We start from the raw sequence: 22,739 nt of genomic DNA, 5'->3' as shown, positions 1-22,739 counted from the left end.
TTGGGTTTACAGAAATACCACACCAAGAAAAAATAAATTAAGAGCTGGAAGAGACACCTGCAACAATAGAAAAAGAAAGGAGGAGAGGAGGAGAGAAAATGAGAGGAAAAGGAGGGAAGCAAGAGAGAGGTGAGGAGAGGAAGATGGAAAGGAGAAGGACAAAAAGAGAGAGGGTAGGAAGGGGAAGGGGAAGAGAGATGTAGGGGAGAGTAAGGGAAGAAGGAAGGGAAAGGAGAGGAGAAAGGAAGAAAGTAGAGAAGGGAGTGAGAGAGAGAAAGGAAGATAGAGATGAGGAGAGGAAGATGGAAGGGAGAAAGAGAGAGGGTAGGAAGGGGAAGAGGAAGAGAGGAGGAGGGGAGAGGTAAGGGAAGAAGGAAGGGAAAGGAGGAAGGAAGGAAGTAGAGAAGGGAGGGAGAAAAGAAAGGGAGAAGAAGGAGGTGTCAAAACAGGCGAGGGATGGTAAACAAAGCAATCCAAATGGAATATTATAATTTTATAAATGGAATTACAAATGTATAACAATGACGAATGCAAAGAAGAAGAATAACTATGTGAATGTATACCTATAATTGTACATAGAGAACCAAAAAAAACGTTTTTTTAAAAAAAAGATAAATATGGTATAACTGTGTTCTTGGCATACCTGATCGCCTTTTGGTCCTTGGAAACCAGTTATCCCCGTCACACCTGGAGGCCCTGGGGGACCTAGTGGGCCCTGGGAACCAGAGTGTCCGGGTTCACCAGGCTGGCCCTTTTGAATGCCTGGTGCTGCTTCTTTGCCTAGTGGTCCTGGGATTCCTCTGAATCCAGCACTCCCTTTATCACCTGAAATTATTTCACATGCATTGCAATATCAAATAACAAAATAAATGGTCTTAACATGAATCTTACTCAGCATTCATATTTTTACTTGATTTTGTATGTTAATTATAGGCGTATTTTATAGTGGATTTTACTCTAGATTTTACTGCCTTTTGATTATTTTTTTTGTCATGCAACTCCAAATAAAGGGAAGGCACAAAATCAGACCCCTGAAATTTGGTAACTACGCTAAATTTTGGCAACATTGTCTTAGGGTGCCGAGGGCAAATGCGGGTTCTCAATTTGTACTGTTTTAACTGATTTTAATTGATATGTGTGTGATGAAAAGGCTTAATGTCATTTTCGCACCTTGATGCCTCAATAATTTAGCTTCTCTCAAAAATGCAACTTCTTGACTATATTCGTTGGGGGCATGGAGGTGTAAAAATGTCTTGAGGCAGCCTTGTTAATATATGTACCTAATTTATATGCTTACCTTGGACCCCTGTTAATCCCTCATCACCAGGAAGGCCTACTTCTCCTTTTCGTCCCTTTACTTGCAGGACATTGCTGCTGCCCTTGTCCCCTGGTAATCCTGGTTCACCTTCAAAATAGAATGCGCGCAACAATTTACTACAATGTAATTGCTTGAAGTCTATCCACCTCTGCCTCTCGGATCTCCACAGTGATGTAATTATACAGAGAATATACCACATTTTATATGTGTGTTTATTTGATGTTTAAAGGACATAATCAGAATTCTGAAAATGTCTTTATTCGCTTGTAAAACAATAAAGATGAAGCATAGATGTTCACAGGAAGCAATAACATGTATTGTTACTCCATGAGACAAATTCCACCAACATCACGTTATAGGGAGCTTGCATTGTAATGTAACAAAACACATTTTTTTCATGTTGATGAAATCTCTGTATTATATGGACCAGGGGTGGGTTGCTGCCTGCATTACTGTGCGCAAAACAAAATGCGTGCACATTTGCACCTAAAAAGGTCTGCTCATGCACATAATGTTAGAAAAGGTTATTTGTTTTGCGATAAAGATTGTTTTGCGCATGCAGAGAACCAAAATTCAAGATGGCGCCACCCCCGATAGAACTGGTTTGGGTGTGTGGCAGGCCAAGTTACTACCTACTCAGTCGAACTAGTCCAAATCGGTAGGAACCCACCTCTGATATGGACACCCTACGTCAGTCCCAATATCAGCAACAAGAATGAAGAATCTATTAGATGAAATTTTAATCCCTTATTTTTAAAAAAGCAAACCAACCAAGCATCCAACCTTTTTGCTTATCTCCTTAAGGGAGTGTGACAATGTGTAGCCAGGATTATATCATACTTCTTACCTAGAAGAAATCTAAAGTTCTTGGATACATTGAGGCTCAGTGGTTTTCTACAATTATAAAATACTTATCTTTATTTAATTAAAATAGTTTAATTGTATAGGTAGCCCTCAACTTACAACAATATGTTTAGTGACCAGTCAAAGTTACAATAGCACTGAAAGTAGTTACTTATGACCATTTTTCACCTTATGACCTTTGCAGCATCCCGATGGTCACATGATTTACATTCAGATGCTTGATCACTGATTCACATTTATGACAGTTGCAGCATCCTGGAGTCATGTGATCTCCAAGCAAAGTCAATGGGGAAACCAGATTTACTTAACAATTGTGTATCAATTTACCAACTGCATTGATTTACCTAAGAAATGTTGCAAGAAAAGTCATAAAATGGGGCAACAAATTTCTCACTTAGCTATTTTGCTCAATTGCGGTCATAAATGGAGGACTATCTGTATATGCCACTCAGACTCAGACACATGATATGGACAATCATATAAATTAGATGGAATAGAATAGAATTCTTTATTGACCAAGTGTGATTGGACACACAATTAAAATTTGTCTTTGGTGCATATGCTCTCAGTGTACATAAAAGAAAAGATACATTTGTCAAGAATCATAAGGTACAACACTTAATGATAGTCACAGAGTACAAATATGCAATCAAATCATATTAGGAAACAATCAATATAAACCGTAAGGATACAAGCACAAAGTTACATATAATCATAAGTGGGAGGAGATGAGTAATAGGAATGATGAGAAGATTAATAGTGGTGCAGACTTAGTAAATAGTTTGACAGCATGTTTAATGATAAATTATATGTATATATGTAACATTTTAATTTATTTTATAATATACTCATATATATATATATATATATATATATATATATATATATATATATATATATATATATATATATATATATATATATATATATATATATATATATATATATATATATATATATATATATATATTTGTTTTTGTAGATTTTCACGGGTGTAGGTATGCTGGTTTTGTTGTATTCGGGTCTTTTCCCGTGTAAGGTTGAGATTATTTTTGCAACGTTTTGGCAGGATATCACCTGCCATCTTCAAGCGTGGGCTTAAAAGAAGATGGCAGGTGAGATCCTGCCGAAACGTTGCAAAGACAATCTCAACCTTACACGGGAAAAGACCCGAATACAACAAAACTAGCATACCTACACCTGTGACGGTGTGGCTAGCTGATGAGAGCTAATTAGCTCGAAATAGATCTATACTAGTCTCTCTTTATTTATTTATCAGTACAAATACAACACAAATATAAAAAGGCAACATTAAAAATAAAAATATGGTTTTCTGCCTGCATGGTCTTCTGTGATAAGCCGAAGGACAGAAAGAGGGAGTAGTGACCTTCCTCCCATATTTAGGCATACCAGGGGTTGTAACACAAATACACACCTATTTCCCTGGCTCAACTGATAAGGAGGACAACCTGTGGCTTAGTGGCTAAGACTCCTGCCTAAGATATAATACAGCCCAGGTTCGAATCCCAGTAAGGGTATGGCTAGCTGATGAGAGCTAATTAGCTCGAAATAGATCTATACTAGTCTCCCTTTATTTATTTATCAGTACAAATACAACACACACACACATATTATTATTATATTATTATTATTATAATTATTATTATATTATTATAATTTATTATAGTATGTTTAAGTAATAGTTTGATAGATATATAGATGAAGATGAGAGATGAGACAGAGAGAAATTATCCATAAACCAATATTATTCTACATACCATTGGAACCCTTTCTCCCAAATTCTCCAGGAGGACCAGATAAACCAATTTGTCCTTTTTCTCCTTTTACACCTGATGCTCCCATTTCTCCTGCATTTCCTGGGAGGCCTGGGAAACCTTGCACGCCTTGGGGTCCTTTGTCTCCTTGATAGAACATTGAGAGAAAAGGGACCGTTAAGTTATATAATACTGATGTATCGACTGGATTCCACAACATGCTAAGTCATGGCTTGTCCAACGCAAGTTCGCGTTCCATATTTTTAGATTCTGAACCCCCAAATCAGCAGGCCCATATCTATTTTATTGAAAATGATACATATACATGATGTTTACATTTAAAATTCAGAGAATTTTTTATTAGATTCATATACCTTTTGTTCCTGGAAGACCTGGCAGTCCGTTTTCCCCTGAAAATCCTGGATCTCCTCGTAAGCCTGGAAAGCCCGTTGGCCCTTGGGTCCCAGGGGCTCCCGGCAAACCTTTCATTCCAGCTGGGCCTGGTGCTCCCATATCTCCTTGAGGACCTTTAATACCCTTCAATCCTAGTGGGAAAATACAGCAAGAAATAGATTATTCCATTGTTTCCAAGGCAACATTTAAAAAGGGAATTCTTCCAATTATGTCTACTTGTCCCTCTTCACTCACCACATCGAGATATCCAAGAACTGGAAGAGGCAAAGGAAACCAGACAAGATAGGCAAAATTATAATAACATTCAGAGCATTTAGAAGCAGAATTTGAAGTTCTTGAGCCAAGTCTTTAGAGCTGCATTGATGTTGCTTCCTTCTATAAGGAAAGTATTCGCTCCAATTATTTCTTTATTGCTAACATAATTTTCCAGCAACCAAAATGATACCTATGTTCATTGATGAAGTATACAGAAACCAAATTGACTATATTATTGGTACAAGGAGGTGGAAGAGCTCACTTATAACAACAAAGAAAAAGACAAGGAGCTGATTATAAGCGTTTTGTGTATCAGTTTCATTGCCAAGTAGGGAGGCTAAGAAGGCTTTCTAATGACATAGTTATAGATTTTATAAAAGTTCTAACCCAGTGGTGTCAAACTCGATTTCATTGAGGGCTGTACCAGGACTGTGTTTGGCCTCAGGGGCCAGGTTCGGCGTGGCCAGGGTGGGTGTGGCCAGCTCAACGCCACTCATGTCAGGGGTGCCTGTGGTGGCCAGTGTTCTGCCAGTGAAAACAGGCTCCTGATGTCAGTTTTTGGCTGTGATGGCCTCCTGCAACCCTCTGCCAGATGAAAAAAAAGCTTTTGAGGGCCTCATGCGGCCCGCACGAGCTCCATTTTCACTGGCAGAGGCACCACGGGCCAGTCCTTTGCTGTTTCCATGGTGGCCCTGTGGGCCAGATTCAAGCACTCCATGGGCCCTGGGCCTTGAGTTTGACATCCCTGTTCTAACCAAACAATGCCAGCAAATCTTCAGAATGACACAATAGCCAACTGAGTGGAAAAGGTCATTCTAATACCAATACCCAAAAGAGACTTAAGAATGTGCCAATAATCACACAATATCCTTACTTTCATGTACTTACAGTCATCTTAGTGTCAACTAACACAGATTTCCAGATTGTATCTGGATAAGGAGGTGCCAGATGTCCAAAATGGCTTTAGAAAGGGCCAAGTATAAGAAGCATTGCTAATGCATGTTGGATAACAATGTAAGTCAAAGAGTGATAGAAAGAAGTCAGTTGTGCTTCATTGATTATAGAAAGGCCTTTGATTTTATTGATCATGTCAAAGTGTGGAATGTGCTGAGAATAATAGGAATTCCATTGTCTTTATGCAAAACCTATACAAAGGTCAGGAAGGCACAGTCTGATACACATGGTAGCCACATGATGAAACAGACTGGCTCCAGGATGGCAAAAGAGTGAGACAAAGAGTTATATACTCTCATTTTATATATTTAACCTATTTGAAGAGTATATGTTGAGAAAAGTTGGATTAGAGGAAGAATAGCCTGGTTTTAAAACTGGAGGAAGAAACAGCAATAACGTGTGCTATGCTGATACTACTCTGATAGCTGAAAATGCAAGTGATCTGCAAGTTCTAGTAAAGAAAGTCAATGAGAACAATGAGAAAGTCAATGAAAACAAAACAAAACAAAAAGATTGCATATAATGACCAAATGGGTCAAATGCTCAAATTATTCTACTTCAGATCAATTAGGTAAAGACCGAGCTCTAATGCTGGGAAAGAGGGGGGAAAGGATAACCAGCATCAAAGTGGATGGAATTTGTTGTAATGATGATGGGTGCATGATGGAAGATCAGAAGGATCATGCTGGTGATAGGTCGTCCTTGAGAAAATCTATCTTTGTTGTTACTGACATACGTGTATATATATATAGTATGTACCCACACATATACAAGTATATATGTTTAAGAAAACCTGTATGCAGGACAGGAAAAATTTAGATATTGCTTTCCTGATAAAGAAATTTGGGAGGACACGGGGGAATTGTCCAATGGGAAGATCTGGTAGCTTCCGATCCAAACTGAATTCCAAAAAGTTTTAGTCCAGATAGGATTTTCTTTAAACCAGTTTAGAATTGAAAGCACAGCACAAGAACAACATAAATGGTGTGTGTTGATTTTTTTCCCTATGAATGTAGAAATTACACTGCTACTTTGACAATGCATACCATGATACTAGTGCAAAGATGCAACAATGCTAGTATGCATTTGTCTGCGTGCATGTCTGTAGACACACTCACATATACATACATGCAGAGACAACATAGACAATGTGTGACTATGCATATACATGCTTACACCTATAGATACATAAACAAGTTTGAGAAGATTTGCATCCCGTTGTATATTTTGGCTTGTTGAGCATTTCCCTGCCTCACAAAAAATGGGAAAGAAAGTTAAATGTTCACGTGCATAAATGTTTAAATCAATTTGGATCCATCTGAAATCTTGACATAGGCTTCAATTAAGCAACAACTTAAAAAATCAATTTTAAGAAAAACTTTTTCTGTGATATGAAGGGACAAGAACTTCCATGATGTGCAGTCTGAAATTCATATTTTCTAGAAAAACTTTATAGTTGAGATATGCAGTAAACATTGACTACTTATTGAAGATTGCTGCTGAATGCTATTGATAGATTATTGCTTTGAAAGCCAAACAGGAACTTGGATGAAGGCTGGCTAAAACCTAAAACCAACTGTCTGATGAGTCCAAATACTAGGTACTAGTCGCATAGAGAATATGATCAATGAAGATGTATGTGATTTTTGTTTTCATCCATATTAAATTGTGATGTGTTCACCTTTAGGTCCTTGTGTTCCAAAAGAGCCTGATGGTCCTGGTAGCCCCTCCAATATTTTCTCACAGACCGGGCCAGGTGATCCAGGACAACCCATCACTCCTGTATCACCTTTTTGGCCTCGGGGACCTTTAGCTCCTGGAAGCCCTGGTGTGCCAGGTTGTCCTGAAAACAGATTATTACTTTTATAAGTTGGGGGGAAGCGACAAACAAATATCTCACTTTCATAGAAAAGTTGAAAATTAACATGCTTAATAGCAATAGCACTAAGACTTATATACCAATTTACAGTGCTTTTCAGCACCTCTCTAAGCGGTTTACAGAGTTAGCATACTGCCCCCAACAATTTGGGTCTTTATTTTATGTGGTAGATGCCATGGCATTCCTGGAATTTTAAATCCAATTTACTATAAAGCGACATTTAAAAAATTGAAAAATCTTAATTATGTTTGCATACTTTCAGATAATATTGCCCTTTCCTGAATTTAAATTCTATTTACTATAAAATAGATAAAAGTATATATCAGAAATTGACTTTATTTGTACAGCTTTGCTCCACAGTTTATACTGTGTATTGATCCCTCTAGAAATATTTTGATAATGATGCTAACGCACCAATTTGTAACAAAACAGATTCATCAGTGAATCTGTAGCTTCGGGAAATCATATCTACTTAAAATGACTCAAACATGAGGACAGAACAATAGGAACTAAAAACTCACTTATCTCTCAAATCTTAAAAGCACCGATGTGGTCCATTCAGTCCCACTGATTCAGATAGAAGGAAAGATTGTGAAACTATTGTAGAAAATGGAATTTGCTATGCATATTTTAAGTCTTATGATGTTACGGTGCTCATGGGCAATAAGAATGTGGCAAGATGCAACACTACTATTTGATTCAGACTAAAAATGACAATAACATTTTATAATATTTCTCTAATTTATAAAATACTTTGGTTTTTACACTTCTTTTTGTTGAGTTCTCTCCTTCCTTTTTCTTATATTTTTATTGATGTGCTTACCGAATTAACTATGATTGAATTGTTCCATATTTTATAGAACAGGAAATGCAAGTAAATGTGTTTCTGAACAGGAGACGGAAAGTAGAAATAAGATGGGCCCCCTGGGTAATTAAAAAAGCCTGCTAAGTCTTCTAATTTTCCTTATTTATTTCTATTAACTTTAAAAACTGTTTCCTCCACAATAAAATTTAATTTTTCATCCTTCAGCTTCTTATACTACAAATTTGTTTTATTTATTTTTATTCCAGCCCCCAGGCCCCCTCTGGCAAATAAAATATAACTGATGGAATTCAGGTACATCTTTGAATTATATGGACCTCTCACCTTGAAGCCCAGGAAATCCAGGGTCACCTCTTTGGCCTGGCAAACCTGGTAGCCCTGGAAGACCTCTTTTGCCCGGGGTACCTGGAGGGCTGTAGGTAATGTCACCTGGAACACCTTTTGGACTTTGAAGCCCAGGAGGGCCTGGCAATCCAGGAGGGCCATCCAGACTTGAACCTTGTTCACCTTGTTCACCTGGATCACCAGTCTCACCCCTTAAACCTTAGAATAATGACATATAGATTAAACAGGTTAATGGTTAATTCATTCCAATATGTTCAGTTTCTAATGAAACAATATACAAAATAAGAATACAGAAAATACTACAATATGAACTATATTTAGCACTAGCACTAGCACATAAGACATATACCAATTCACAGTGCTTTACAGCCCCCTGTAAGCAGTTTACAGAGTCAGCATATTGCCCCCAACAATCTGAGCCCTCATTTTACCAACCTCGGACGGATGGAAGGCTGAGTCAGCCTTGAGCTAGTCAAGATCAAACTGCCAAACTGCTGGCGGCCAACAGGCAGCAAAATTAGCCTGCAATACCATTGCACCACCATGATCACTCTTCTGAGGTCTATTGACATTGCAATTGCAGTAACCTTCCAGATATATGTATTACAAGTCCCTTAATTCTCAAGCCTGATATATTGGGAAGGTCTTATGTTGTAGCCTAAGATACTGTACTTCAAAATTTTGTTTTTGTAGTAAATTATCAAAAAAGGTAGGTGGGAAGGAAAGTGGGAAGGAAGGAAGGAAGGAAGGAAGGAAGGAAGGAAGGAAGGAAGGAAGGAAGGAAGGAAGGAAGGAGGATTATAAAATGCAAAGACCTGCAAATAGAAGTACAATGATTGTGGCAAAAGAAAGCAAAGACAGTACCAATAGTAATAGGCACTTTAAGTGCAGCCCCAAAACAACTGGAGCATCTCTTGAATACCATCAGCATTGACAAAATCACCATCAGTCAATTTCAAAAGGTCGCTTTACTTGGAAAGCTTACATCCTGCTATGTCATCTTTAACACTATCAAACAACATTGGTCTATTTGTCTCTAGTGGAGAAGAACTTGATAGGTGAATAAAAATGCCAAATTCAGTCTAAACATCTGGCTGACTATACCACCAACCATAACAATAACAAACAGCAAACTTTTTCATGAGATTCTGATATAACCTTTTATACTTAAGTAATTTTTTAAAAAATAAGATCATTTCTTCAAGAAATCATTTTTCTATGAAAAATGATTGCGGCTTCATGATTTCAAAACAGAATGGAACTTTCTTTGGAGAGGACATGATCATTCAAATAGTGTATGGAAAAAGGCAACTATTTCTGTTGGATCACCACTGATTGACATTGGTGGAAGGGAAGGGGTTGTAAAGCTCTTAATAATAGAATAAGAAAGATCCCAATCAATTCTGGATATATTTTGAAAGCATATGATAGAAACCAGTTTACATTTAAACTGGTTTCTATCTATGCTTTAAATAGAGGAAACTTCTTTACTTTTTCAGAAATTATACAAAATTAAGAAACAATAATAGTTAAAAAGAGATGATGTTACTGCTATTTGCATAGCTCAGTGATAGAGAGATATTATATATCACTATGCTGTAATTCTGTCCTAAATTTGAGTTTAATTACTGATTTTTTTCAGCATTCAGGAATCTGTACACATTTATGTTTCGGTGTTGCATCAACTACAGGGGGGAAAGCAACAATAGTTAAGGCAATGTGGACTGGTTTTTGTAGATTTCCATGTTTAATAAACAAAATGTTTGGACTTTTTCACTTACCTTCTGGACCAGGATTGCCTGATGTTCCTAGTCTACCTTTCTGGCCTTTGAAACCATCAAAACCATTGGGTCCAGGTGGTCCAGGTGGGCCTCTTAACCCTTTTGGACCTAATGTACAAAAATAATGCAAGGGTGCATTACTGGATTTTAAACATTTTTAAAAATTCTATAAAGAAAATTAAAAGTGAGCTCTATTCATAAAACGAAAGAAAGGCTGCAGATAACCAACTAGATAAATCCATCCAATAATTGCTTTGTTTGGCAATTGTAGAAAATTCTGCCAACAATCTTATTCAAATTTCTGTATTTTAAAATGCCTATCAATCAAGTGAACAACACACATTTAACATTAAGAAGTCACAAAATAGGGATTACCTAATAACTAAAGCTGCATTTGGTTCTTGCCATTGTATTTAAGTTCACAGATTTCTTAAGGTGTACCTCCCAAGTTACTTTCTGGGGGAACTTTTTAATACTTTCTTTCTGTCTTTTCTTCTAGTTTGTATTATATTTTATTGTTCTGTTCAATATTTTTAATAACATTATTTTTTTAAAAAAGTTTATTTGAATCTTTCTGTTTTAATATTCGGTACTTGGCCAAAAGCACCAGTGCAAGCAATCAAATCATCATAACATTGAGTTAAGTTACAGGGTTTTTAAAAAAATTATAGAGGAGACAAATTGCATCTCACTTTTCTAGAAGGATGTGATAGAATTCTAAAGAGAATCAAAAAGAAAATATATCTGAGATTCATTATTAATCCTTTAGAAAGAACCTTCATGCTAATAACTATATGTATGTCTGTGAATATAGTATGTGTGTGTATGTATATATACATGTATATGTGTGTGTCTGCATATGTATGCTTATCACTTAACTCACAGTCAATATAAAATGTCTCACTTTCTCCTACACAGAATATCACAAAATAGTCTAAGCCAACTTTTTTATTTTGGACTTTACCTTTATATTTCTGTTTTCACTCTAAATGATTTTGCTACACTTTAATTTTGTATGAGTCTGAATTATAAAGAGATGTTTATTTTTTTAAATGAAGGCAAATAACTTGATTTAGCAAAAATAATTATTTTATTTTGGTGGCCATACCTGGTATACCTTTATATCCTTGTATACCTGGATTCCCGGGATATGCTCTTCCACTTGGGAGAGTAATACCTAAAATAGAAAAAAATATATGTGAGTATCAACTCTCAATCTTCCAGACCATTAAACCAATAATGGTTTATGAACTGGCTGGAAATTATTTGTAAGGAAACATTCCTTCTAGTGTGGCAACATTTTGAGTAATTGAAACCACTAAACAAAAATTATACTTATTTCTAAGTAAATATGCATAGATATCAATACAGGTAGTTATTGACTTATGACCATAATTGGACATGGAAGTTTGGTTGCTAAACAATAAATCATACACTTTGCTTATAAGAAGCTGGCTGCAAAGTTTACAAATAGCAATCACATGACCACAAGATACTGCAAAACTGTCATAAATGCAAGCCAGTTTCCAAGCAGCCAAATTGCAATCGTATGAATTCAGGAGTGGTGCAATGGTCATAATTTCAAGGATAGATAATAAATACATTTTTTCAGCACTGTCATAACTTTGGACTGTCATTAAATGATTGGTTGTAAGTCAAGGGCTCTTTATATTTTATTCGTAGATTAATGCTGCAATAACAGTTCTGTGTTGGTGAAATATCCAATTGAAAACTGCATTTTTTCCTTTTATATTTTCAACATCAATTAGGTTACCTTTTTGACCCTTTGGCCCAGATGTTCCCTTCCTACCAGGGCCTCCTGGATCTCCGGATAGGCCTGGGACACCTTGTGCACCCTGAATCCCAAAACCTGGTGTCCCCATTTGACCTCTTGGGCCTGGAATTCCAGGGTCTCCAGGAAATCCTTTATCACCTTGTGTAGCTCTTCCATCTTCTCCCTGTCCACCATTCAGGTAAATACAAAATAATATTTGTGACCTGAATGTCATTTAAATGCTATTACATTCAAGTTGATTTAAGATCCTATCCAGATGTAGCCAATTATCATGTGGGCAGCATGTCTGGTCTAAATTCTAATTAAATACTTTAAGTCATAATTAGTTAAACATATAAACTATATTTTATACATATATAACAGAGGTAGTATTCAGGAGGTTCTGACCAGTTCTGGAGAACTGGTAGCAGAAATTTTGAGTAGTTTGGAGAACCGGTAAATACCACTTCTGACTGGCCCCACCCCCATCTATTCTCTGCCTCCTGAGTAACAGATTATCAGGAGGAAATGGGGATTTTGCAGTAACATTCCCCTGGAGTGGGGAGGGAATGGAGATTTTACAGTATCCTTTCCCAGCCACGCCCACCAAGCCACACCCACCAATCCATGTCATGCCCACCAAGCCACGCCCAGAAATCCGGCAGTAAAATTTTTTGAATCCCACCACTGATGTATAAAATACTATATTTTTATCAAAGTGATTTTGAAGTAAATTCACAGCAAACAACTACAAAACATTTTAAAACCCCAGAATCTAATAAATTTAAGACTGAGTTCTAGCAATATGCACACTTGAAGGAACAAAAGTATTTTACCTGGCAACTCAATAACAACAACATTTGAATTCTATTCATTGTTTTCTTTACCTCTGATGTCAGTACCACATGAATTTATTAAGAACCAATGACATACTCCACAAATAATGAAAAAAGTAATTTGTAATATGAGTAGGCCATCTCAGTACTGAAAAATTGCTCAGTCCAGGTGAGGTTTAAAAACATCAAACAGGAATCTGCCTGGAAAGTGCTAGAAAATATGTCTGCTTACAAAATTAGTTTGCCATTGTCTTATTTGCTTTGTTTTATGTGTCTAGCTAGGTTCTAATCCTGGTACAGGTAGTCCTCAACTTACAACAGTTCATTTAGTGACTGTTCAAAGTTACAATGTCACTGAAAATCATGACTTATGACAGTTTTTCACAGTTATGACCTTTGCAGCATTCCCATAATCATGTGATCAAAATTCAGATTTCAAATATTCATAAAATATTTATGACCCATGCTGTGACACAAGGTCATGTGATAACCTTTTGCGACCTTCTGACCAGCAAAATCAATAGGGAAGCCAGGTTCACCTTAACAACCGGGTTACTAACTTATCAACTGCAGTGATTCATTTAACAACTGTGGCAAGAAAGGTCGCAAAATGGGGAAAAACTCACTTAACAAATATCTCACTTAACAACAGAAACCTTGGACTCAATTGTAGTCATAAGTCGTGGACTACCTGTATTCCATGAAGATATTCCACTTAAGGAGATTCAACCCTGTTTAGCTTCTGAGCTTCTCTATTACAAATTGCTGAGACTAGACCAGTGGTGGGTTCCTACCAGTTCAGACTGGCTCAGCCAAACCAGTAGTGATTTGGCGGCCTGCGTCGCTGGAACTGGCAGCAACCTAGGCCTGCCATGCAGTGATGGGATTCAAATAATTTAACAACCGGTTCTCTGCCCTAATGACCACTGGGTAGTCGTGGCTTGGTGGTCATGTGACTGGGTAGGCGTGGCCTACTCAGCGTCACTCACGTCAATGGGTGCTTCACCTTAGCTGTTACAATGTAATAAGGGTTAACTGGAGAGGCAGTTTTTGTAAGCAGGACAATAAAGATTAGGCTAGAAACAACACCAGAATGTTTCCTTCCTGCCTTCCTTACAGGATTAGCCCTGTAAAGTGGGAAAAAACAAAATAAGACTTCTTCCAACAATTGGTTCTTTGAACTGCTTAGAAAGTTAACAACTGGTTCTCCCCGAATAGGTGTGAACTAGCTGAATCCCACCACTGCTGCCACGCCCTCAAACTGGTTCCCCGGGCGGCGCCAGAGGTGCCGTCATCTTGTTTTTCAGTTCTGTGCATGCGCAGAACAATTTTAATTACACTGCATATGTGCACACAGTATGCACACGAGTGAACCAATAGTAGTGCCTGCAAAGAACCCACCTCTGGACTAGACACATATGTCCAGATATTGCCAACTCCTGAAATTTCTTTGAAAAGGAAAAGGTACTGATTTACAAAAAAAAAAAAAAAAAAGGCAGGCTTCAAGATAAACAGATTTACTTGAATCCCTTTATCACCCGGGAATCCTCCTTCTCCGGTCTTGCCAGGACTGCCATTTATTCCTGGAAATCCACGTATCCCCGGAACACCTCTTTCTCCTTTTACCCCTACAAATGATGGAAAGCTGATAATTAGTCTCTGAAGAAATACGTTCGTGTTACAATTCAAGTCAGCCTCAGTTAATAAGAAAAATAATTTCCAATAGTTGTAGAACAGGGGTGTCAAACTCGCAGTGTCACGTTGTTGTCAGGTGATGTATCACGACTTTTCTCCCCATCGCTAGACCAGGGGTGGGTGTAGCCAGTGTGTGATGCATCTGGCCCATGGGCCATGAGTTTGACACCCATGTTGTAGAATAAGCACATATACAAAGGAAATAATTATATTGTAATAATGAAGAAAACTGGATGCATATCATAAAGTCTGCAAAGTTTAAAATTCCCCTCTGTCTTGCAAGGAATATTAACCAAGAACCCCAATAAAAACCATCTTTAATATAGGATACCTATAGGGATTGTGCATAATTTTAGTCTTTTTCTTAAAAAGTTAATTATAATGCAGTCCTAATGAGACAGATGAGAAGATACACTGAAAACATTTGGAATTTAGATAGCTTATAATGCATTTGAGTTCTGCAGAGGTTTTGTCAAAACGGAAGATGTTTTTAGAAAACTAGTATATAGTAGGTTACATATTTTATATAAGGAGCGGGCAATTTATTTGTACCTTGGAGGTCTTCTAGTCCAACCCCCTGCCTAGGCAGGAAACCCTATACCATTCCAGACAAATGGCTATCCAGCATCTTCTTAAAGACTTCCAGTGTTGGGGCATTCACAACTTCTGGAGGCAAGCTGTTCCACTGATTAATTGTTCTAACTGTCAGGAAATTTCTCCTCAGTTCTAAGTTGCTTCTCTCCTTGATTAGTTTCCACCCATTGCTTCTTGCTCTACCCTCAGGTGCCTTGGAAAATAGTTTGACTCCCTCTTCTTTGTGGCAACCCCTGAAATATTGGAACATTCCTATCATGTCTCCCCTAGTCCTTCTTTCTATTAAACTAGACATACCCAGTTCCGGCAACTGTTCTTCATATGTTTTAGTCTCCAGTCCCCTAATCATCTTTGTTGCTCTTCTCTGCACTCTTTCTAGAGTCTCCACATCTTTTCTACATCGTGGTGCCCAAAACTGAATGCAGTATTCCAAGTGTGGCCTTACCAAGGCATTATAAAGTGGTATTAACACTTCACGTGATCTTGATTCTATCCCCCTGTTAATGCAGCCTAGAACTGTGTTGGCTTTTTTGATAGCTGCTGCACACTGCTGGCTCATATTTAAATGGTTGTCCACTAAGATTCCAAGATCCCTCTCACAGTTACAACTATTGAACAAAGTACCACCTATTCTGTATCTGTGCATTTTGTTTTTCTTGCCTAAATGTAGAACCTTATTTTTAGTTGTAGGTGGAGTTAAACACTAGATGGGTCACAGACAAAATGCAAATATATACTTCAGCATACAGCAGATTGTGACAGATTGCCTTTTTTTTTGGTGTTCTGAACTGATTCAAGGGGTTTTGGGAAGTATGCTAAAGGTTATCTATCTACCTCATGTAATGTAATAGAGAAATAAGTATTAGTGGTGAGATATATGATAAGATGCAGATTGCAGTATTTTCCCCATTATTTTTAACAGTGAGTCACAAAAATAAGGCTGAGAGATTTATTCTAATTATGACATTTTGGGAATTGACACCAATCATATAATCATTAGTTCTTATTTCATTTTCCATTCAACTTACATAAGGACTATAATAAATCAAATCCAAATAGTACTTGTTTAATTTATTAAATCTAAATGGTTTAATTCTGTTATGGGATAGATGATTTGCATTGATTTCAAGAGTCTGCATAGGTCACTATTAGGGTTAATTTAATATAACATTTCTGATTGTTGAAAAGAATTTCAGAGTACCTTTTTGTAAGTAGAAACATGAGCAGCCCAGGCTCTAGTTCTCAGATTGGTAAACAAACTGAAGGAGAATTTATGTGCAATAAATTCCTATCGTTTTAGAAGGATACAGATGCATACTAAATGGCAGAACATATCATGCAGGTTTAATATTTCATTTTGTTTGTCAGTCATACTGGTAAACCAAGATGAACTCAAAATTACCTGGTTCAGGTGTAGCAGGCATCTGTAGTTTAAACAAGCCATTGTAAAATATATGACCCAATGTGAGATGGGAGAATATAGGCATCATGCTTAATTAAGATAATTGCAGTTGAACTAGACACAAGTACCCCATTGCTTTTAACTGTATCCTCATTTTCCTTTTCCCCCAAGTGCAGTATAAGATTTGGAGATATCAAAGCAGCAGTTCTCAAATCTTATAATTATCGTAGTTTGCATAGTTACCTTTGATCCTTACTTCAGCTGGGTCACCTTTATCTCCTTTTTCACCTGTCAGTCCAAACGGACCTGGCAATCCCTTAGAAATTTAAAAATACCCAGGTTATTGTTAAATTCACTCAATTATTTATTTGAATTAATAAAATATTGCAATTATAAACTTATTCAATGAACAGGATGGAAAAAAGAGTATGGTGCTTGCTTACTTTCTCCCTCTACTTAATGAGACATTTATTCTGTTTGACAAGACAACACACTGATTAATGTATTTCTTCCATGACATAGTATGTAGTAGTAATCTCTTAGGAAGAGTATAGATATTGTTTAATGATTTGTTTTCATGCCATTCCGTTCTACTAGAACATTTGCTTCCAACTAAGCCTGGCTGAATTCCTTAAAATGTTATTTGTTAAATTATAATTTGTACTCTATTTATAAGGTACTTCAGGTAATGCAATAAAATAGTAAAACTTAAAAAGAAAAACATACAATATTGAAACAATTATTAGATAATCTGTAGCTTGATGATTATTATTGGGTTTATTTTTTCTTGGCATTTCCCAATACTTGGAATCTGAATTGTGGACATTGGGGACATCACATTTGACTAAACTAATAGCACAACAGTGAAGGAGAAATTGAGACCTGATTTCAGCAATGTACAGATGATTTCTGTTAATTATTAACATTTGAATTGGGATTACTGTAAACCAGATTGTTTCTGACAAGGAGCAAAGATCAAGAAGACTTTTGAAAAAAATATCCAGCATCTTTTCTTCCTTTCCCTTTGTTTTAATTATAATTATTAATTATGAGATCATGTTATCATATTTATATTCTTGCACACATGTCTATATGTTTTCTCCTATTAGTTAGCTTGATATAATTTTTAAAAAGTGGTTACTCACTAAGGATCCTGGTTCTCCTCTTCTACCAGGAAAACCGGGATCACCTTTTCTTCCATATTTTCCAGGTGTTCCCACTTCTCCTTTTCTCCCAGGTATTCCTGGTAGACCTTGTTGGCCAGGTGGACCACAAGGGCCAAGCCCACAGGAGCAATTCCCTGGATTTCCTGTATAAACAAAGCACCTAGCATGAACCCAGTGAGAAAACTAAGTGACAGTTAACTCTACTACCCTCCGACATGAGAAATAAATTTTGCTGGAGGATGCACCCACTGTTTGTTTACATTGTTTTATTCTGTCTTTCTCTCCTGGAGCTCTGGAAAAAAAGCTTTTGGTTCACTTCCATACAATCACAGACCTTAACAAAGATAATCAAAATCACAGGCAATATTGAAGAAAATGTGGGTACGATGCTTCCTCAAGGGACACAGGAGGTCAGAAGAAAAAGAGCATGGCAGAAAAAGTGGAATGCCTTTGCTATTATCTATCCTGTGTCCCTGAAAATAAGACCTCCCTGGATAATAAGCCCAATTGTGTTTTTGAGCGCATGCGCTAAAATAAGCCCTCTCCTGAAAAAAAACCCTCCCCCAAAATATTGCAACGCAACAGCAGCCATGAAATGACCATGCTCACCCCCTCCTGAACCTCAAAAATAATAAGACCTCCCCGAAACTAAAGGCAAGTGCTTATTTTGGGGGTCAAAAGAAAATAAGACTCTGCTTTCGGGGAAACACAGTAATATGGCTGATTCATTTATTTTGATACACAGAAGAGCGCTGGCTTTAAGGACATAGATGACTAAACATCATAATATTTAAATATTTGGTTTGTGAGGGGGTCATATACTTGCCTTTCACTCCCTTTCCACCTCTTTCTCCAGGTGATCCTATTTGACCTTTAGCTCCTGGTTCTCCAGGGGACCCTCTCCCCTCACAGGCAACACCTCGAAGATGAAAAATAATCAGGTTTATAATATAAATGTATTGGGGGGGGGGGGTTCCCTCTGTCATTAAAAAAAATCAAACTTATCCCTGCTCTACTGCTTTCTAAGAATGAGCACAGACTAAAGTCCATTTGAATTCATATTTTCTGCCTTCTTTGCATCTGCATATAAATAGCTGGCATTGCTTTTCTACATTGTAGAGTAACTGCTGCATCAAGAAGCTGGGAAGGAAGAATCTGAATAGTCCATAAATCACTGTGAGATTTTTGCATTTTCTTTGTAGATAAAGTCTACAATTTGGGAGCTGGATATATTGATGGAACTGTAGTAACTCCTTGCTTCATTGTTCAGATTTTTTTAAGCTTGTGGAACTTGATAATATAAGTAGGATGCCTAGAGAGGCAAAGAGCTACCGTTATATTGATTATTATTTATGGGAAGTAAAGCATTTTTGTGGGATGACTATGTCCCTTCTGTCTAAAAGAGGCTATGATAAGACCATGGGTAAGGGAACCTTCCCTTAACCTTGAAAAGTTGGAAATCTATTTCCCACTTTTAAATTTAACATGATCAACAAAATGACTAGGAGGCTCAGTGGCTAAGACACTCAGCTTGTCAATCAGAAAGCAATTTGGTGGTTCGAATCCCTAGTATAGGTCTCCTGCATGACCAGGAGATTGGACTAGATGACCTCCAAGATCCCTTCCAACTGTTGAAAATAGTGAATTCATGTATCTTAAAACGTCTGAAGCACACAGATTAACTGTGCTCAATTCTTCTCCATGTTGATATTTTCTGCAGACTGTTGCCCAGCAACACTTTAACCCAATCCCTTTTAGGGACAGATTGGAGGATAAAGTACCTCATTGGATGCATTTGTGGTGGTGCAATAAATGTCACTCATCTCTTTTTTTGCTATAAACCAAATAGGCCAAAGAATTGAAACTGGTGGTATACAAATTAATAAACCAATTCCTGTCTTGGGTTGGAAGCCAGTTAAGCAGAACTCACTGCATCAAGTAAAGTGGCATCTTCTACTGCTACCCAGGATAGAAGTGGATAGAATTCTGATGGAATGAAATATGCCACTGGAGAACTAGATCCTTGCCATTTTGAGGTGGATAAGCAGGCCTTCCTTCAAGAAGCTAAGTGGGATATGAGTGGATGGATTCAAGGACGGTCAATATACATTTAGGGGAGGACATAATGCTGCTTTTTTGAAGGAGGTATGGGCGTACCTTTCTTGAAAAAGCCTTCACTTAATCTGCACTTTTTCTTTTGTTTTTTCACAATTTTTACCCATTTTCCATTCTGATCAAAATCCAGCCTCCGAAACAGGACAGAAACAGCAATAGACTCAGTTTCTCTTAATCTTTATAGACCTTTCAGCAACATTCACTACCATTAATTGTTAGTAGCTCCATAGATAAATATTGAATAAAGTCTGAAACACATTTGATTGCCTATTTCACTGCAAATGAGTCACATATCTCTAAGGATGTTGTTAATTAATCTACTGTAAGATAGGGACTCTTCATTGATGGTTGTAAACCACAATTTTCCATTTTGGTCCAGTGCTGGCTGGAAGGCAGAGGTTTTTTTTTTAATTTCCCAGTCTAGACAGAGAGAGAATGAGCCCAAATTAATCAACTATCTCCCATTTCAAGGGAAGGGCTAGAACTTGGTTTCCCCTGCTCCTAGCCCAGTGTCCTAAATAATACACTACACATATCATCTCTCATTCTCTTTCTATCTGGACAGGCAGAGTGGGAATGGAATCAAGGATGACTACGGTAGAATAAAAATGTCTGATAAAATAAGCTTGTTCCTATGCTGTCCTGCCACCACACACACACAAATAAGATTGATTCTTTAGCAAAAAAAAACAACAACAACCAACCCCTGTGTTCTACATAGTTAAAATGCATTCATATTCCTTAATTCAGGGGAAATATTACAGGAAATGTTGGCTGCTGTCAGGTGATATTTTGGAAACATTAATCATTCAATTCTCATGCAATGCTTTGACATTTGGCTTATCTTACCGGGTGGTCCAGGCAAGCCGCGTCTTCCTGGTACTCCTGGAAAACCAGGTAATCCTGGAGATCCTGGCCTTCCTGGAGATGTACTAGATTGAGCTGGGAGACCAGGGCCACCATGGAAGCCTTGAGGACCCTCTACACCCAATGCACCTTTAGGACCAGGAAAGCCTATGGAAGAAAGGGAAATGACTATATATCAGAAACAAAAGCAGTCTATTGTTTTGAACTGTTCATTTATTGAAACATTTTAACATGATTCCATTTGTATTATAGTTGCCTTAATTTCTGAATTCTTCCAATTTTTATTTAACTATTTTTTTCAAATACATCAATGAAAGCAAATTAATTGCTTTCTTGCAATTAAGTGTAGACTCCTATACTTGATTTCCCATATACATAGACTAGATTCCCCCCCCCCGCCCCCATAGGTTTTATCACTATAAATTAGTTTTAATGGTTTTGATTGCCACATTCTACTTTACTATAGCCTCTTGAAATACATTTTAGTAGTAGATAGATGCACGATAGTGCAACCCTTTCCACATTTCCTCAGTTATAAATTCCTGCTGAACCAACCAGAACTGACATCTAAACCAACGTATGCAGAAATGTATAAATTAGCTGAACTTTATTACAAATGAAACTGCCCTTCTTTGGGTGCCTAAAATTGCCTGCATTATCACATTTTATAGCAGCTGAAGTCCCAGATACCTTTCAAGGTTAGCCACATGTAGAACGTGGGGTCTGTAAATGTGATTTATCTCTATGTGTCTGTCGATGACTGTTTGGTGCGATTGCCAAGCTGCCAGGAATTCCCTAGTGCTTTTGGATTTAGCTTAGTCTAAATCCAAAACAGGCAGTAAACCTCACAGACAGCAGCACTGTTGATGTTCTTAGTCAGATAGTGGATCATCAACAAGCAATCAAGTTCAGAGAGCACCAAGAACTCCACATAATCAATTCCACCCACCCACAACGTAAAACATAGTTACAAAAAGTTAATGACCATATTACTTAGCAAACAGTTACAGCAGAGCAATGCTTTAAATGCAAACATAAGAAATTGCTTTGGAACATTCAGAATGTGCACCTTGCACATATCTGCAATTCTATAAAGCAAATTGGTCTTTATTTGAGATAGGTTGCGACTATATGCAGCATCTGTTCATCCCAAGAAAAGATGCAGCCGTCTTCCTTTTTGCCTTCAAATTTTAAACCCTGCCTAGCCCTAAAAAAGAGGACTAACATGGTATTGGAATTAATTACATAACCTTGTAGAATATAGAGAAGAGAACTATAACCCACAATTACTTTCTTTAAACAAGGAAATTAAGTAACTGTCAGGGTTCCAAATAGCATCCAAAAATAAATCAGAGTCCAAGGCAACGTATTGCTCAAAGTTCCAATTTATTAAGAGAGACATGTTGGCACATCTGGGAAAACCTGAATCTGAAAGCTTACAAGTTTTCCCCACCTAGTTGAAAGTTCAAGATCTTGCCCCATTCCCACAATTCCATCACATGGTCCAATCTCCCACTGCCATGCTGGCAGTTCCACCCATCCAATTCCAGTTAGGTTTAGAGGTGCAGAGACAAAGGATGACCTTGGCTTTCTAGAAGGAATTTTATTTTGGCTACACAGTAAGTAACTCCATACAATCCCCCCTCCTATTTTCCCACAATAGAAAAAGGCACAGTAGACCCAAAAGAAAACTGCAGGCCTGACAATAACATTTAAAAGCAGTAACATCAACAAGAAGATATGGCAGCATGCCTTAGCAAACAAAATGTAAACAATTTAAAGGTGACTATTTTTGTGTTTAAAATCTTGCTAAAATAATTCAAACTATTAGCTATTATGCCGAAATTATATATAAAATTTCAGAATATGTCTCCATAGCATC

The 22,739-nt window shown here is 37.3% G+C and overlaps 1 protein-coding gene across 1 annotated transcript in view; it reads right to left on the bottom strand.

Moving 5' to 3' along the window:
• COL4A4 (collagen type IV alpha 4 chain) overlaps nucleotides 1–22,739 on the bottom strand; it is an 86,596-nt gene that overhangs the window by 33,086 nt on the left and 30,771 nt on the right. Inside the window, exons 20-33 of the mRNA XM_081956404.1 lie at nucleotides 20,840–21,004; nucleotides 18,702–18,794; nucleotides 17,855–18,018; nucleotides 16,953–17,025; nucleotides 14,540–14,646; nucleotides 12,183–12,366; nucleotides 11,517–11,585; nucleotides 10,409–10,516; nucleotides 8,607–8,825; nucleotides 7,262–7,423; nucleotides 4,332–4,502; nucleotides 3,961–4,104; nucleotides 1,298–1,405; nucleotides 644–825 (exon numbers count right to left, since the gene is read on the bottom strand). Coding sequence (XP_081812530.1) covers nucleotides 644–825; nucleotides 1,298–1,405; nucleotides 3,961–4,104; nucleotides 4,332–4,502; nucleotides 7,262–7,423; nucleotides 8,607–8,825; nucleotides 10,409–10,516; nucleotides 11,517–11,585; nucleotides 12,183–12,366; nucleotides 14,540–14,646; nucleotides 16,953–17,025; nucleotides 17,855–18,018; nucleotides 18,702–18,794; nucleotides 20,840–21,004 — 1,949 coding nt within the window. The remainder of the gene's footprint in view (nucleotides 1–643; nucleotides 826–1,297; nucleotides 1,406–3,960; nucleotides 4,105–4,331; nucleotides 4,503–7,261; nucleotides 7,424–8,606; nucleotides 8,826–10,408; nucleotides 10,517–11,516; nucleotides 11,586–12,182; nucleotides 12,367–14,539; nucleotides 14,647–16,952; nucleotides 17,026–17,854; nucleotides 18,019–18,701; nucleotides 18,795–20,839; nucleotides 21,005–22,739) is intronic.

The sequence above is a fragment of the Natrix helvetica genome, assembly GCF_964273705.1.
Source record: "Natrix helvetica genome assembly, chromosome: 5".
Taxonomy (NCBI): domain Eukaryota; kingdom Metazoa; phylum Chordata; class Lepidosauria; order Squamata; family Natricidae; genus Natrix; species Natrix helvetica.
Note: the sequence above shows the minus strand (reverse complement) of the source record. Positions and strands in the feature narration are given on the sequence as shown.